At 41.1% G+C, this 15,257-nt stretch overlaps 2 protein-coding genes across 44 annotated transcripts; one reads left to right on the plus strand and one right to left on the minus strand.

The window, feature by feature from the left end:
• The first annotated feature begins 1,239 nt into the window (after positions 1-1,239).
• On the plus strand, positions 1,240-1,734 carry LOC112171121 (DNA-binding protein HEXBP-like). The gene has a single exon (XM_024308352.1). It carries the CDS (start codon positions 1,240-1,242, stop codon positions 1,732-1,734), a length of 495 nt encoding a protein of 164 aa, XP_024164120.1.
• A 2,879-nt stretch (positions 1,735-4,613) lies between these two features.
• On the minus strand, positions 4,614-9,799 carry LOC112174354 (2-dehydro-3-deoxyphosphooctonate aldolase 1). 43 transcript variants are annotated; one of them, XM_040509065.1, is made up of 10 exons: positions 8,814-9,797; positions 8,676-8,741; positions 8,465-8,533; positions 7,347-8,366; positions 7,213-7,258; positions 6,701-6,791; positions 6,193-6,289; positions 5,708-5,773; positions 5,536-5,599; positions 4,614-4,911 (listed from the first exon to the last, which is right to left on the minus strand). In XM_040509065.1, the coding sequence occupies exons 4-10, from the start codon at positions 7,404-7,406 to the stop codon at positions 4,742-4,744; spliced, it is 594 nt and encodes a 197-aa protein (XP_040364999.1). In that variant the 5' UTR covers positions 7,407-8,366; positions 8,465-8,533; positions 8,676-8,741; positions 8,814-9,797; the 3' UTR covers positions 4,614-4,741. The 43 variants fall into 43 exon arrangements, 32 of the variants coding, with proteins under 32 accessions (XP_040364999.1, XP_040365000.1, XP_040365005.1 ...); XM_040509066.1 differs by having other exon boundaries at positions 7,347-7,388; positions 7,606-7,694; positions 8,465-8,741; positions 8,814-9,794; XM_040509071.1 differs by lacking the exon at positions 8,465-8,533 and having other exon boundaries at positions 7,347-7,388; positions 7,606-7,694; positions 8,814-9,792.
• Positions 9,800-15,257: the final 5,458 nt, after the last annotated feature.

The following is a 15,257-nucleotide window of genomic DNA, read 5'->3' on the forward strand; positions in this document are numbered from 1 at the left end:
CAGGAGTGAGCCATAGTGACCGCATCTGCTTCCGTCATTATATTTTGTAGGTTATCTATTTATCCTACTGTACTCTATGTTAAATTTACGTTCCTAGAATTGCTCTGATTACTATGGGATTTGAGACCCGACTTGTATAGAAATATATTTGAGGTCTACGACCTAACTTTGGGAATTGTAATATCTAAAATCTTGGAGTTTCTTAGACTTGAAGTACTTGTTAAACTATTATTATTTTGGGCTTGAGTTGGTGGAATGATGGGAGCAGGGTGGCTCCAGGAGTTTGTGGTTGGATTATTAGAAGTGAAATTTGTTTTCCACAGGTTTTGGGTTGTCCATTTTTAAGGGAGGTTATGCCGAAGTTTTGGTAAACCTTCTTTAAAAGTGGGTCCCGCAGGGCCACTTCGGATTCCAGGGTGGAATCCGGGGCGGGTCTTGTCAGTTGGTATCAGAGCACTAGGTTTCTCGATTCTGTAGACTCTTCCTTCTTCCTTGCTACTTTATATGCCTAATGACGCCTAGTACCTCCCGAGTGATGGCCCGACCGCGGCGGATCCCCATCGTGTGCTCTTCGGTACTAGTGTGTTATTATGCATGTAAAGTAGATATCTTGTTGTACTGATCCTTGAACTTCTTAAATACTCTTTCTTCAGGTACTATGGCTCGAAATCACCGAGCACGTAGGGGAACCCCTCCTGTTGAGGATGATGAGCAGATACCTAGGAGGTTTGCGGATACTTTTGGGTAGTTCTTTCGGCAGATTGCTGCCGCACTCCCCGGGTCACGTACCAACTATTCTGTAGAGCGTGCTAGGAGGCATGGGGCTCAGACTTTTGCTTCTGCCACCTCACCTGTAGAGGCTCAGCGGTGGCTTGACAGGATGGGGAGAGTTTTCTCCCAGATGGACCTTCTAGAGGACAGGAAAGTGAATTTGGCAGTACAGTTCCTTGAGGATACCGCCTGGCACTGGTGGACTGGTGTTGTCAATGACCCTGCAAATGCTGGTCCGATGACATGGGATATGTTCAAGGCCCACTTCTATGGACGTTACTTTAGTGATGCCCACCTTAATCGGATGGAGGACGAGTTCTTGAATTTGGAGAAGAGAGAGGATCAGTAGTGTTGGAGTTTGAGCAAGAGTTTCTCTCCTTGGCTCACCATTTGCCGGACTTGGTTCGTACTGAGCAAGGCAAGATCCGTAGATTTGTTCAGGGACTTAGAGGAAGGTTTAAGGATAAGATGTTAGGCACACCGTACCGGAGTTTTGCTGAGGCAGTATCTTATGCCTTGGACATTGAGTCGGACTCACCTGCCGGATTTCACCCTAGGGATCCTGGTGGCCCTAGCCAGGGTCCATCTAAGAGGGCTACTTCCACATCCGGTTCTGGTTCTTCAGTTGGTAGTGTAAAGAGCAGTGGTTCCAGTTCCAGGTCCCGTACTAGATCCAGGGGACGTTTCAGGAGATTCTCTCGGGGTCAGTTTAGTGGACGACAGTCTGGGCAGCTTGAGAGGTCCAGGAGTTATCATGGTGGTTCGAGTGGGGCTTCGACTAGCCAGTCAGCTCAGTTTGGGCAGCATCAGACAGTGGGATGTTTTATGTGTGGTCAGCAGGACCACTTCAGGAGAGACTGCCCTTTTTTGGCTCAGGGAGCCAGATCTACCCCCACTCAGACTGTTGGTCAGTCCTCTGCTGGCGGATCGACTAGCGGTGCCCGCACCAGCTCGGTAGGCTGAGCTAGTTCTCAGCAAGGCAGGGCTCAGCGAGGTCGTCCTGTGACACATGCTAGACTGCACGCCATGACCCAGCAGGAAGGCCGTGATTCACCGAAGGTTATCGTTGGTACGTTGTTTATCTTTAATCAACCTGCTTTAACCTTAATTGATCCCGGTGTGACGCACTCTTTTATGTCAAGTAGATTCGCATGTTTTGCAAATGTGCCAACATCACTCCTTATTGGCGAGTGGTATGTTTCTTTACCTGCGGGAGGAGCACTTAAGATAGATTGGGTTTTTAATAATTGTGGGGTAATGGTTGATGGTTTTTGCCTGGAGGCCAATCTAATTCCTCTAGATCTTGTTGATTTGATGTAATTCTGGGGATGGACTTTCTGGAGACACATGGTGCATTGGTTGATTGTTTCCGTAAAGAAGTAGTGTTTCGAAGTCTAGGAAAACCGGAAATCACTTTCCGTGGTGAGCGGAACATTCTCTCCTCTTGCCTGATTTCGGCCATTACAGCTGAAAAGCTTTTGAATAAAGGTTGTCAGGCTTACTTGGCTCACATTGTGGATACAAAGAAGGAGGTGTTGAATATTGAGGATATTCCTGTGGTCAGGAAGTTTCCAGATGTGTTTCCTGATGAACTACCTGGTTTGCCTCCAGAAAGAGAAATAGACTTTACCATTGAATTGCTCCCTGGTACTACACCTATATATCAGGCACCTTATAGAATGGCCCCAGCCGAGTTAAAAGAGTTGAAGACCCAGTTGCAGGAGTTGTTGGATAAAGGTTTCATTCGGCCAAGTGTGTCCCCTTGGGGTGCTCCGGTGCTTTTTGTTAAGAAGAAGGATGGCACTTTGAGATTGTGCATTGATTATAGAAAATTGAATAAGGTCACAGTGAAGAACAAGTATCCATTACCACGAATTGATGATTTATTTGACCAATTGCGGGGTGCCAAGGTCTTTTCTAAGATTGATTTGAGGACAGGTTACCACCAGTTACGGATAAGAGAGTCTGATGTATCCAAGACCGCTTTCCGATCACGTTATGGTCACTACGAATTTGTGGTGATGCCTTTTGGATTAACCAATGCTCCTGCAGCCTTTATGGATCTCATGAATCGAGTATTCCGCCCATACTTGGACCGTTTTGTGATTGTGTTTATTGATGACATTCTGGTTTACTCCAAGAGTGATGAACTTCATATTAAGCATTTGAAGCTGGTACTTCGGACTTTGAGGGAGGCTAGACTATATGCCAAGTTGAGTAAGTGTGAATTTTGGCTTAACAGCATTGGATTCTTGGGTCATGTGGTGTCAGCTGAAGGTATTAGTGTAGACCCTCAAAAGGTGGAAGCGGTTTTGAATTGGGGAAGACCCACCACTGTGATGGAAATTCGTAGTTTCTTGGGTTTAGCTGGTTAATATCGGCGGTTCGTGCAGGATTTCTCTAGACTTGCGGCCCCCCTCACTAAATTGACTAGGAAGGGTGCTAAATTTGTTTGGTCGGAGGAGTGTGAACAAAGTTTTCAAGAACTCAAAGGACGTTTAACTCGTGCCCCAGTTCTAGCATTGCCTGACGATAGCGGGGAATATGTAATTTACAGTGATGCCTCAAGACAAGGCTTAGGTTGTGTGTTGATGCAGCATGGAAATGTGATTGCCTATGCATCTAGGCAGCTGAAACCTCACGAAATGAACTACCCGACTCATGACCTTGAGCTTGCTACTGTAGTACTTGCACTTAAGTTATGGAGACACTATCTTTATGGGGCACGATGCCAGATTTTCACGGATCATAAAAGTCTCCAGTATCTGCTTAACCAAAGGGACTTAAATTTGAGGCAAAGGAGGTGGTTAGAGTTGATTAAAGACTATGATTGCACTATTGAGTACCATCCAGGAAGGGCCAATGTGGTAGCTGATGCACTTAGCCGAAAGCCCTCTAGCTCTTTAGCCCATTTGAAGGCAGTTCGAGTTCCTTTACTTTATGAATTGCGATCTACAGGAGTTAATTTGACGATTGAGAATGGGTCTGGAGCATTGATAGCTAGCTTCCATGTGAGGCCGAATCTCATTGATAAAGTGCGGGAGGCACAAGAAGAAGATGAATGTCTAAGACAATTAAAAGAAGCAGTGAGTAATGGCACTAGAACGGATTTTATTCTCCGAAGAGATGGAGCCTTAATGTTTGGAAATAGAATATGTGTACCTAATCTTCGTGATATTAAACGAGAAATTTTAGAAGAGGCTCATAGTTCTGCGTACGCTATGCATCCCGGCAGGACAAAAATGTACCGAACTTTGAAACCATACTATTGGTGGAGAAATATGAAGAGAGAAATTGCAGCATATGTGAGTAGGTGCTTGGTGTGCTAACAGGTAAAAGCAGAAAGACAGAAACCTTCGGGATTGCTACAGCCATTGCCTATTCCAGAATGGAAGTGGGAGCACACTAGTACAAAAATTGAATCAGACGACGGCTAAAAACTGTCGTCTGATACGGAGCTAACTGTCGTATATCTCGTTGACGTCTGATGAAACATGATTTAGAGAACCGTCGTCTGAAGAACTCGGCATCCATGTCGACAGCATGTCGACAGGCTGTCGATAGCATGTCGATAGCATTAACTATTATGTGAACGTTACTCAGACAACGGGCAACTTAAGAACTCGTTGTATGATTGTGATTTAGAAGTCGTTTTTTTTTATAACCGTTGTGTGACTGTTATTCACACAACAGTTTTTTCATAGCATCTGTGATTTGTTTTGCATTCAGACGACAATTTTAATTTTGAGGCTATTGTAAATATTGTGTACATATGACAGTTTTGTGTGGTTATTGTTGTACTAAAAGAATGATTCAATGCATTATATATGCTGGAAGAGGAATTAAAAATGACCAAATTAACAGTAACTGATCAATATATAGAAAATGTTATAATCTACATCATGCATCAAAATAGATTGTGCAAAGCTAATCTTTTATACACGAAAGGAGTACGTCTAATAGTACTCTCCTAGCAATATACATCCAGAAATTTACTTAAGGAGTCTAGCTTTGCAAGCTTTGTTGCTCTCATGGCCTCATTGGAACAAAACCTTGCTTTATTGCATATAAACACTTCCTGACACCCAACCTTCGCAATGCCATCTTTTCCTGCTAAGTCTACCATACAGCTGAGCAAGTCTGTTCCAAAGAAGTAACAACAATAAGATGAATGTTTTTCAATCAACAGTACCAATCACTAAAGAAATAAAGTAATAGGTAATCCTAGATCAACAGTAGCAGATAATACTAACAAAGTTATAACCCATTACATGGAAACTTGACAATGTTATAACTTTATGATCCGAAACACAGAGCCATTAGCACACCTTTAGAGAGTAACTTTTGGCAGAGAGAGCTCCAGTTTTAGCAACCAAGGATTGTCCAACTCTTCTAGTGGAACAGAGGGACAATGAATAACAATCACAATTAAAATATTTTACTCTTTTGAGAAGCAAATCAAAAGAAAATTACTGCATAGAGGAGTGACATATACACGTGCTGAGCATAAAAGTGGCTACACATGAAAAGGTTACATTAACTGACAACAGACAAAGAATTGAAGTGTAGGACCCCAAGAAGCAAGAGGTAAGGCATAGAATTATGAACTAATTGAATGAAATGTAAGAGTTGGAGCGAAAGACAAGGAATTGAAATAGAAATTGAAAAGACAAAAAGTGTGGAAAGAGCATGCAATAGCAAAACCAGAGAGCGTCAAAGCAGGTGGAGCACGATAAAGTACACAGGGTTCAATATAAACTTAACCTGACGGCATAAAAATGCAGGAATCTGAATGATATCTGCAACTTAATTTGCCAACTTCTTCGCACTAGGAAAAGAAAACAACATTGATAAATGTGAGAAACAACTTATGATCAGTGCGAATTTTGCTTGCTGAACATGGGAATCTAAAAGATGAACAAGGATGCGAGCTCACCTGTATAAACTCGTGTACATTTGTAACTATAGGGAGGTCAAAAGCTATTTTAACCTTCTTAAGGATCTGAAAGTAAAAGGGTAAAATCAAAAGAAGTGATCACACCAGAAAAACAAAATAATAAATTAATGATCTCTGTAGATAATTAAATGTACGTATCCAGTTACTGTAACAAGAGAAAATCTACTTCAGAAAAATTTGGCCATGATTTTTGTATGTCTTGGTAGTATTGCAGCTGAGCTATTACAAGCTTAAATAGATCACTAAATGTCATGAGAGAACTTTAAAGGGCAAGAACACATGAACAAACCATGATGGGAAACTGATCATGGATACTGAATTCGAAGCCTCAAAATCCAATTGTAGCTAATAATCTATATGAATTTACTGATATCTAGCATATTCTCTATGTTTATTTGCATAGCAAAAAATGCAAGTTGTATCTTAAAATGAATGACAACAAACGCTGCCTATCAGTTTATCACCTTTAACCCTTCAGCCATGCCAGGGCCCCGGAATAATTTTGAGGATGTACGGTTAGCTTTGTCAAAGCTTGACTTGAACACCAGTGGCAATCCAACTCTATAATATTGGAAAACAGATTGTCTATCTTAGCAAAAACCATCAAGATAGATTATGAATACACTCTAATCTTAGCACATAGAAGATACATAGTAATCTCTTTACTTTTCTTACTTTTCTCAATATAATCAAACTGGAGAGGACAGAGTTCTCCCTTAAGCGTTAGAATAATTGGTCGAGTTTGACCTTCTCCTTGCTCTTAAAACTAAGATTATAAAAAACACTCTAACTGAAAATGCAACTGGTATGAAACCAGATAAAACAAATAGAGAGACATGACCTTCTACTCCATAGAACCTATATATTGAAGCCTATTTTCTTCAACCCCATCATCTTTTATACCAAAATAAAAATTAACCAAACTCATTTTCTTGAGCTAGTGTCTCAGAGTTCCAAAGAAAAGAAGCATACTTTGTCGCAATAGTCTTTATGTGCTTGGCCATCCGGAAAATTTGCTCCTCGGATTCAATCACATTCGGACCCGCTAATAAGAAAAACGGTTCTACAGACGTTGAGATCGAACAAAAAAAAAAGCGAAGTAGGACCAATCAAACCCGCTATTAGGACCTTATTGCAATGAATGTTCTTATGTTTTCATTATTGACATATGCATACTCAACCAGTAGAAATTTTTATAACTAATGAAACATAGTGGGTTTACTTCCTCCAATGACTATCAGTACAAATAAAATTTGCAATGAATCTTTGGCCTACAATGGAGCAATTGGATATTAAAGCTGACCAACTGAAATAGAAGAAGGCTTAAACTGAGATTATGTAGAGCCATATTATCAGAGCTTTCAAACATTTCAAGTAATACTTATGAATTTTCACTTTCCTCCTTGACAAACAATTTCATCGATATTAAAGCTATTACATGAAAACTGCATGGTACATTATCTTTTGGAAAGAAAGGGACTCACTTGACTTTGGAGCAGATTGTTTCTCTTGAGATGAGCTGCTGCAATGCTGAATTGCTGATACTTTCAGTATATGCAGGTATCAATCTTGCTAAACTAACAAAACTAATTAAGACTAACATTGTGCAATTATCAACCTCCTGATAGCTTCTTATCCCTCCACAGGAAAATATCAGCCACTGGGTCATACAGTTCATGTCATTAGACAACAAAATTCAAATTCTTTGCAATACAATAGGTGATGAAAAATAAACCAAGGTAAATAAATAAGTTCAGCAACTATAAATAACTAGAAAAAATACAAGCCATGCTCATAAAGATTGTGTACAATAATTAGGTTCAAAGCCTTGGTTCGATTAAAGAAACTGAAAAACCTATTATGAACTTGTAACCCACCATCAGTCCTAATAACATGTCTCCCTTAGAATAAATCACTCAATTAGACACTGAGAAATAGCTAGAGCTTCTCCATGTGTGGGCTTATTCTGAAAAGAAAACATTGATCAGAATGTTTTGATCAGAATGCATAGAAAACACTGGTTTGTAGTCACTTTTGAACAAAGACAAAACCTTTTCTAAACCTTTCAAACTGAAGTCAAGTTTCAGGGCATGCTTTGCATGTCTAATCTGACTCACTAAAGATCGAGGACAGAAAAATAAGTGTAAAGGTTCTCAAATCAATTGCTTGCAACAATAAGCTGCAAGTTTGAGAAAATTTCAGAAAACTGGTAACAAGCAAGAAAATTTCACCAACAATTAGTCTTTCAGTGATTTCAAGCAAAACTTTCCAGATTTGAAGTAGACATGAAAATCTACTATTTTGCAAAGTTTCATGCAAATCGAAGTTCAAATGAAGGGTCAAACAGGAATCTAAAATTGACAGAAACGCTGATTCTGCAGAAATCCTGAAACAGTGCAGTAACTTCAAAATAGCACAAGTAACTCAATTTAACTCCGTTTTTTGTGAAACAAAGCTCAAAATGACCATTGAAGAGTCTACTTTAAGCTATCAAAAACCGAGAGTAAAACAAGGAGTACAGATTTTTCGAAAATTATGGAACAGCCCACTGGTTCAGCTTGGGTGTTGTCTTTGAGGCATAACATCAAACACTTGGAGTGCAGTAACTGATCTTTGATCTTTTCCAGTCCTATCCATCCTAATGGGTTTACAAAAATGTAATAATCAAAAGTGCATTCCATTACAACCTTGAATAGCTTTAAGAGCTGGAATTTAACTGAAAATAGAAGTTCTTACCAAAAGAAAGTAGATTTCTGGTATTGAAGCAAAATAGAGAGAAGCTCAGTGGTTTGAAATCTCAAAGTCCTCCATTTTTTATGTCATAGTGAAATATGTGAATTAGAGGATGTTTACAAGACATGAAAGGCAATAGAAGACCTGGAGCTACAAAATTAGAAAAGTGCAGAAGCATATTTGATCAACCACAAGAACAATGAAAGAATCTTACTTTAGCTTCTTTCTCCACACCTTATTCTTGTATCCAGTGGCAAGTCTCTTGAGCATCGAGAGATACCTAAGAAATCCTACCATATTTCAAGATTAGAATCACAGAAAGAAAAAAAAATTTAATTGAACAAATCCTAACCATTTCTGCAAAATCAGAGGTACCCATGACTGAAAGGACGTGAAGAAATTGAAAAGTGGAACAAGAATGAGAGAAGAAGAGCAAAGAATTTTAGCATAAGGCGAGTTCCAAGGTTTCACTATTCCAGAAGTTGCTGCAAGGAGACTAAGGTTTGAGGCAACTGAATCGAGCGAGCTATGCTTTTAGTACATGAAACATAGAAAACGTCAAATCCAAACAAAGATGTTTCACAAAGTGCTTACCACATATCTGAAAACAATGCGAATCCAACTCTAATAGAGAGAGTGCGAAACGGATAAAGATTTAGAGGAGCCTAGCCACAAATCTGAAAACGATGTTGGAGCCCTACCAGTCTACCACAGAACTCAGAAAGGACCTCGGCATCAAGAGAGAGAGAGAGAGGCAGAGCTACGGTAAATGGAGAGGTGTGAATTGAGTCCTTTTGAATAAACACCAAGTACACAACTAAACCTAGATTACCTGAATGACCCGTGTCAATGACCAAAGGCACAAACCCTTATCTTCCCAAGTACTCGAACTGAATGCCCGTAATCTCGCCATAGCTCAGCTTCTTCAAACCTGGAGCTCTGACAACGACGGGAACCAGCTGTATGTGTACTCGCTTCACCTTCCCGGTGTTGGGCTTGTGGGTCTGATTCCACCCAACACGCTCGGCCGGCTGAGTCAGCTCCGAGTTCTGAGTCTTCGCAGATTTCGCCAATAGTGCTTCCCTCCAAGGGAATTGGCTCGATCTCAGTTCTAACAACTTCACCAGCTCAATCCCATTCGCAGTCAACAATCTCACGCAGAGAGATGAGATTGGTTAGAGAGAGAATGAGGGTTTCTGTTTTGGGTCAGTTTTGTTATTTTTTTTTGCTCAAGTGCTAGGGTTTCAGCTAGGTTTGTGAGGCCCTATTAAGTTGGACAAGGACTCACACAACAGATTTGTGTAAGAATGTGGTCTGAATGTAGCCATTTAAATTTAGGGTTTGTCTCATATCAATATAACTCCTGACTTTTGGGGAGTTGGAGAAAAATGGTGGTGGGAAATCTCCCTCATTTCTGTCAAACTTTTGATCAGACCACAGTTATATCATTTCTCATCGTATGATCAATACATGTTGGACAAAATTTGGGGTTTCATATGGGGTTTAGCATCACTTACATGGTGAGAAACTTGGCGCTCAATTTTTTTAAGGGACACACAACAGTTTTTATCTTAAACGTCTTCTGAACTAATTTCTAAGTTCCTATCAGATGACTGCTCTTACAAAAACGACGTTTGAAAAAAAAAAATTCAATCACACGACAGATAATTGCATAGCGTCGTCTGATTTGATTTTTGTAGTAGTGGCACATTACCATGGATTTTGTTTCGGGTCTTCCGCGAACTAGTAATGCTCATGATAGTATTTGGGTGATTGTGTATCGACTCACTAAGTCTGCTCATTTCTTACCTATCAACAAAACTTACGGGATGGACAAGCTGGTGGAACTTTATGTTAATGAAATCGTAAAACTTCATGGACCACCCGTTTCTATTGTCTCTGATCGGGATCCTCGTTTCACTTCGAAATTTTGGAGGAGTCTGCATGAGGCCTTAGGTATTGGATTAAGTTTTAGCACGGCATTTCATCCACAAACTGATGGGCAATCAGAGAGAACTATCCAAAATTTGGAAGACATGTTGAGATCCTGTGTCATGCAATTCAAAGGAAGTTGGGATAGCCATCTGGCATTGATTGAGTTCACTTACAATAATAGTTATCATTCCAGTATTGACATGGCTCCTTACGAAGCTCTCTATGGAAGACAGTGCCGTACCCCCTTGTGTTGGAATGAAGTGGGAGAAAGAAAACTCATAAGCCCAGAGATTGTACGGATCACCACTTAAAAAGTTAAGTTGATCAAGGAGAAACTCAGGGCAGCTCAAAGTAGACAAAAGAGTTATGCGGATAACCGCAGGAAAGACTTGGAGTTTCAAAAAGGTGATTGGGTATTCTTGAAATTGTCCCCTTGGAAGGGCGTTGTAAGATTTGGAAAGCGGGGGAAGCTCAGTCCTCGATATATTGGACCTTTTATGATTAAAGAGCGAGTTGGACCAGTGGCTTACAAATTAATACTACCTCCGAGGTTATCAAAGATTCATGATGTCTTCCACGTGTCCCTGCCCCGCAAGTATATTGCTGATCCTTCTCATGTCCTAGATGAACAGCCTATTCGTTTGAAGGAGGACCTGACTTATAAGGAGAAACCGATCCAGATACTCGACAGAAGGGAGCAGGTCCTTAGAAACAAGACAATACCTTTAGTAAAGGTACTGTGGAGTAATCATTTGGTGGAGGAAGCTACTTGGGAACCAGAAGATCTAATGAGACGGCAGTACCCCCATCTGTTCTGATAGGTATGTAAATTTCGAAGGCGAAATTTTTTAAGGGGGGGTGAATTGTTACACCCCACATCCGACTTACCCCTTTTTACTGAGTTACACAAACCACTGTATGTTTTATCATTCGCAGTTATAGTTTTATCTTTTAGGGGGGTGGCTAGAAGTTGACTTTTTATGGGTTAGCAATTTGAGAAAATTTCCTTCATGAAAGTTGTAGAGGACGTTAAACCGAGCGCGTGCATATGTGGTACGTAAAAATTGGAGTTCGTATGTGAAAGTTATAGCTTAAAATGTGGAAGTTACTGTTCATGGTAATAAAATATATATATGGAAAGTTACCACTGTAGGTTTCCATTTTCGGAAACCCAGGGTAACTCTCCCTCTCTCCTCCCCCGACCCCTTCCCCTTCGGCCCGAGTTGGTTCTCCTCCGATTTCTCCCTCCTCCGGCCGACCCACGACGGAATCCAGCCATCCCCAAGCTCGTCTCCTCCCCCTTGACACATTGGCGGTGGTATTTTGTGAAGATTTGGCCGGAGAAGCTCGACTTCGAGCCGGGAAGGTAACTGTTGCAGTTTGGGATTTTTGCCGATTTCCGGCGATTCCGGCCATCTCCGGTCACCAAACCGGCGTCGAAGGTCGGGTTTTTGCTGGAGATTATTTCCCCTAAGGACTTGCTTTTCAATTTGCAGTGTGGAGGTCGAATCGATCAAACCCGATCCTAGGTCGGGTCTGTTGAGTAGGTGGTCGGGTCTGTTGAGTAGGTGGTGAGTAGGTGGTGCTGCCAAAATTTCGTGGCCATTGGTGGTGGTTGGCCAGTGGCGCGTTGGCCCCACGCACAGCCACTGTGGGTGGCGCGTGGAGCTGCAATTTATAATCTGTTTTGGCTCCATAAATCCCTTAACGATTGTAGAATTTTATACATGAAGTTTGGTGGAAATTGGAGGAATTACGAATTGAGTATAAATGGATAATTATCGATTTACGTGAATTCGATCGCCGAAATTCTTTTGAATTCACTTTAGAATTTATATATTGATGAATGAATATTGTTGGAATATTGTGGATGGATTCGTTGTGAATTAAGGAGTTGGATTTTGAAGGGGGACGTTTTGAATTTCAATTTCCAATTATCGTAAAGTTAATTTCCGTCCTGTAAATATATTTTTACGAGTGTTATTCGTACAGGACGAGAGGAGTCTTCGTACGAGGAAAATACCAAGCGACGTCAGGATTGACTATATACTGTGAGTGGACTTTTATTTTTCAAAGAATGATGCATGCATTTATTCAATCGGTTCCGAGGTTATAATTTATTTATCGTATTACTTTCCCGAGCATATGGTTATTTTCAGAAATGGTTTTGGAAATTTGGTTATTTGAAGGTTTTATGGCGTGCGGGGTCACGTCATTGGATTACGCTTATCTTCTCTTATTTATTCATTTCCGATATGATTTCCGGATTTATACTATTTATATTATATTTATATTCGGCGATTTGAGATTTTTATGAGATTTCGATGGAGTTAATCTTTATACTTATTTATCTCCTATTTATTTTGAACTTGAGATTAACTTGGCGTGTGGGACACGTCGTTGGAAATTCATTTACGAGAGTTGGGGAAGTTTTATGGATTTATGAGGTTTTCGGATTTTCTTTTTCCATACTTTGGGTGACTTATCATTGCTAGCATTGATTTTCCGCCTTTGTGGCGTGGTGATGGGATCACCGTAGCCCTCCGCCTTTGTGGCACAGGTTACTGTCTATGTGACAGTAATTCTGTAGCCCGGTATCCTATCGCTACACTTAGTGGCGTAAGGGTATATTACGGGAGTATTTTAGCCTGGGAGGCTATCACCCGAGCCTGGGAGGCTCACTAGTATGGCTATCATCTTCCCCTACTCATTTTACTACTTAGGCTAGCGGGGCTAGCTCGATTTTCGTTTAACCAGCGGGGCTGGTCTTATTTTCCTTGAGTATCAGAGTTCCAACTTTTTCTTTTAAATCGTATGTGACTAGTGGGGCTAGTCGGCTTTCATGAGCGGAACTCCTCTTGTTTTATTTTCGTTAATCATTGCATGCATCGGGAATTTTTAAAGAAATAAATGTGGGAAAGTATAAAATCCATTTGGTTTAAATTTGTTTATTTTTGTCCACTCACGCTAACGTTTTTATGTACTTTCCCCTGGGCCTTTCGGTTTCAAATGCCCAGTTTTCAGTGTTGCTGCTCGGCGTTCAGGAGTGGGCCATAGTGACCGCATCTGCTTCCGTCATTATATTTTGTAGGTTATCTATTTAGCCTACTGTACTCTATGTTAAATTTACGTTCCTAGAATTGCTCTGATTACTATGAGATTTGAGACCCAGACTTGTATGGAAATATATTTGAGGTCTACGACCTAACTTTGGGAATTGTAATATCTAAAATCTTGGAGTTTCTTAGACTTGAAGTACTTGTTAAACTATTATTATTTTGGGCTTGAGTTGGTGGAATGATGGGAGCAGGGTGGCTCCAGGAGTTTGTGGTTGGATTATTAGAAGTGAAATTTGTTTTCCACAGGTTTTGGGTTGTCCATTTTTAAGGGAGGTTATGCCGAAGTTTTGATAAACCTTCTTTAAAAGTGGGTCCCGCAGGGCCACTTCGGATTCCAGGGTGTGTCTTGTCACCAACAGTCTAACACACTCATACTTCACACTTTCAGTGACCTTGACCTTGGTCAACTATTGACTATTCCTGCCTTTTTGCTGGAAAATTCAGACTGCTATAATTTTTATATCTTTTGTTCTCGATTTTGGCAACTCTGCTTATTTCCTGAACAATAAATAAAATGAATTAATGATATTTTAATTTGCTCAAGAATTAACTTATTTTTAGTGTTTTAGATACAATTACATGCATAAAAATACGTGTAATCCTTGAATGCCAATAGTACTCCGCTTTACGTCCTGCTCGATTGTGGGCCAATAGTACCCTATACGCAAATCCTTGAATGCCAGGTTTCTCGCGCCCGCGTGATTGTTACAGACTCCACTATGTAGCTATAGCAGGACTCGCCGCCCTTCCTCGAGGGAGATACACTTAAACTGGGGGAAGAACCTTCCCTTCCTGTACAGTTTGCCTTCTTAGACCGTGTATAGCATTGCCCTTCTGCAGAGTCTGGTGGCGATAGTCTTGTCCTGGAGCTCAATTCCCTTGGAGAAGTAATCAATGAATGGGTCCATCCACGAACATGGGCGCTCGCTCTCGGTTAGGAAGATTTCTGAGAATGCCTTATCGATACTCGGCTTATCCAGGATTTCCAGCTTGAGGCTTCCCATATTAGTGTTTGGGGGCAATGTTGCCAGCCTGGCGACAACATCTGTTTTGCTGTTCTGTGCCCGAGGGATCAAGGCTGTTGTGTGGTTGGGGAGACATCACTGGAGTAGAGTCTTAGCGAAGGATTGGTAGTAAGATAAATGTGGCTCCTTGGCTTGGAAATCGCCACCGACCTGGTTGACGACAAGTTGGGATTTGTTAAAGATTGCCAGGCTCGTGACCCCTAATTCTTTGGCCAGTTGGATGCCAGCTATCAGCGCTTCATACTCGGCTGCATTGTTTGAGGCCTTGAACTTGAACTACAGTGCATACTCGTATGTGTTTCCCTCTGGGTCAGTCAAGACTACTCCGGCACCACTGAGCTTACTGTTAGATGATCCGTCGACATGAAGAGTCCATGTTGGAGTGGTATTGGGTTCTGATACAGCCTCGTCCAAGGGCTCAAAATCTTCTCGGTGTATGAATTCTGGGATGAAATATGTAGCAGCCTGCCTTTGATAGCCGTACGTGGTGTATAGTGAATGTCGAACAAGACGAGTTCGATGGACCACTTTACCAACCTGCCCGAGGATTCCATTTTTTAGAGGACTTGTTTCAAAGGCTGGTTGGTCAAAACGTGTTTGGTGTGTGCTGAAAATATTGTCGTAATCGCCGAGCAGCGGTGAGCAGTGTGAGGGTGAATTTCTCGATATCAGAGTATCTGGACACGACATCGTTGAGTAGATTGGCAATTCATCGCA

Source organism: Rosa chinensis, chromosome 6, assembly GCF_002994745.2.
Source record: "Rosa chinensis cultivar Old Blush chromosome 6, RchiOBHm-V2, whole genome shotgun sequence".
NCBI classification, from domain to species: Eukaryota; Viridiplantae; Streptophyta; class Magnoliopsida; order Rosales; family Rosaceae; genus Rosa; species Rosa chinensis.

Bases quoted from the DNA above. Each gene is read 5' to 3' on its own strand.
- LOC112171121 (XM_024308352.1), top strand. From the start codon at position 1,240: ATGTTAGGCACACCGTACCGGAGTTTTGCTGAGGCAGTATCTTATGCC.
- LOC112174354 (XM_040509059.1), bottom strand. From the start codon at position 7,406: ATGAACTGTATGACCCAGTGGCTGATATTTTCCTGTGGAGGGATAAGA. The intron at 5,600-5,707 runs GTGAGCTCGCAT...TTCTTTTCCTAG, and splicing joins ATGTACACGAGTTTATACAG to TGCGAAGAAGTTGGCAAATT. The intron at 4,912-5,535 runs GTTAAGTTTATA...TCTTTGGAACAG, and splicing joins CTGCATTTTTATGCCGTCAG to ACTTGCTCAGCTGTATGGTA.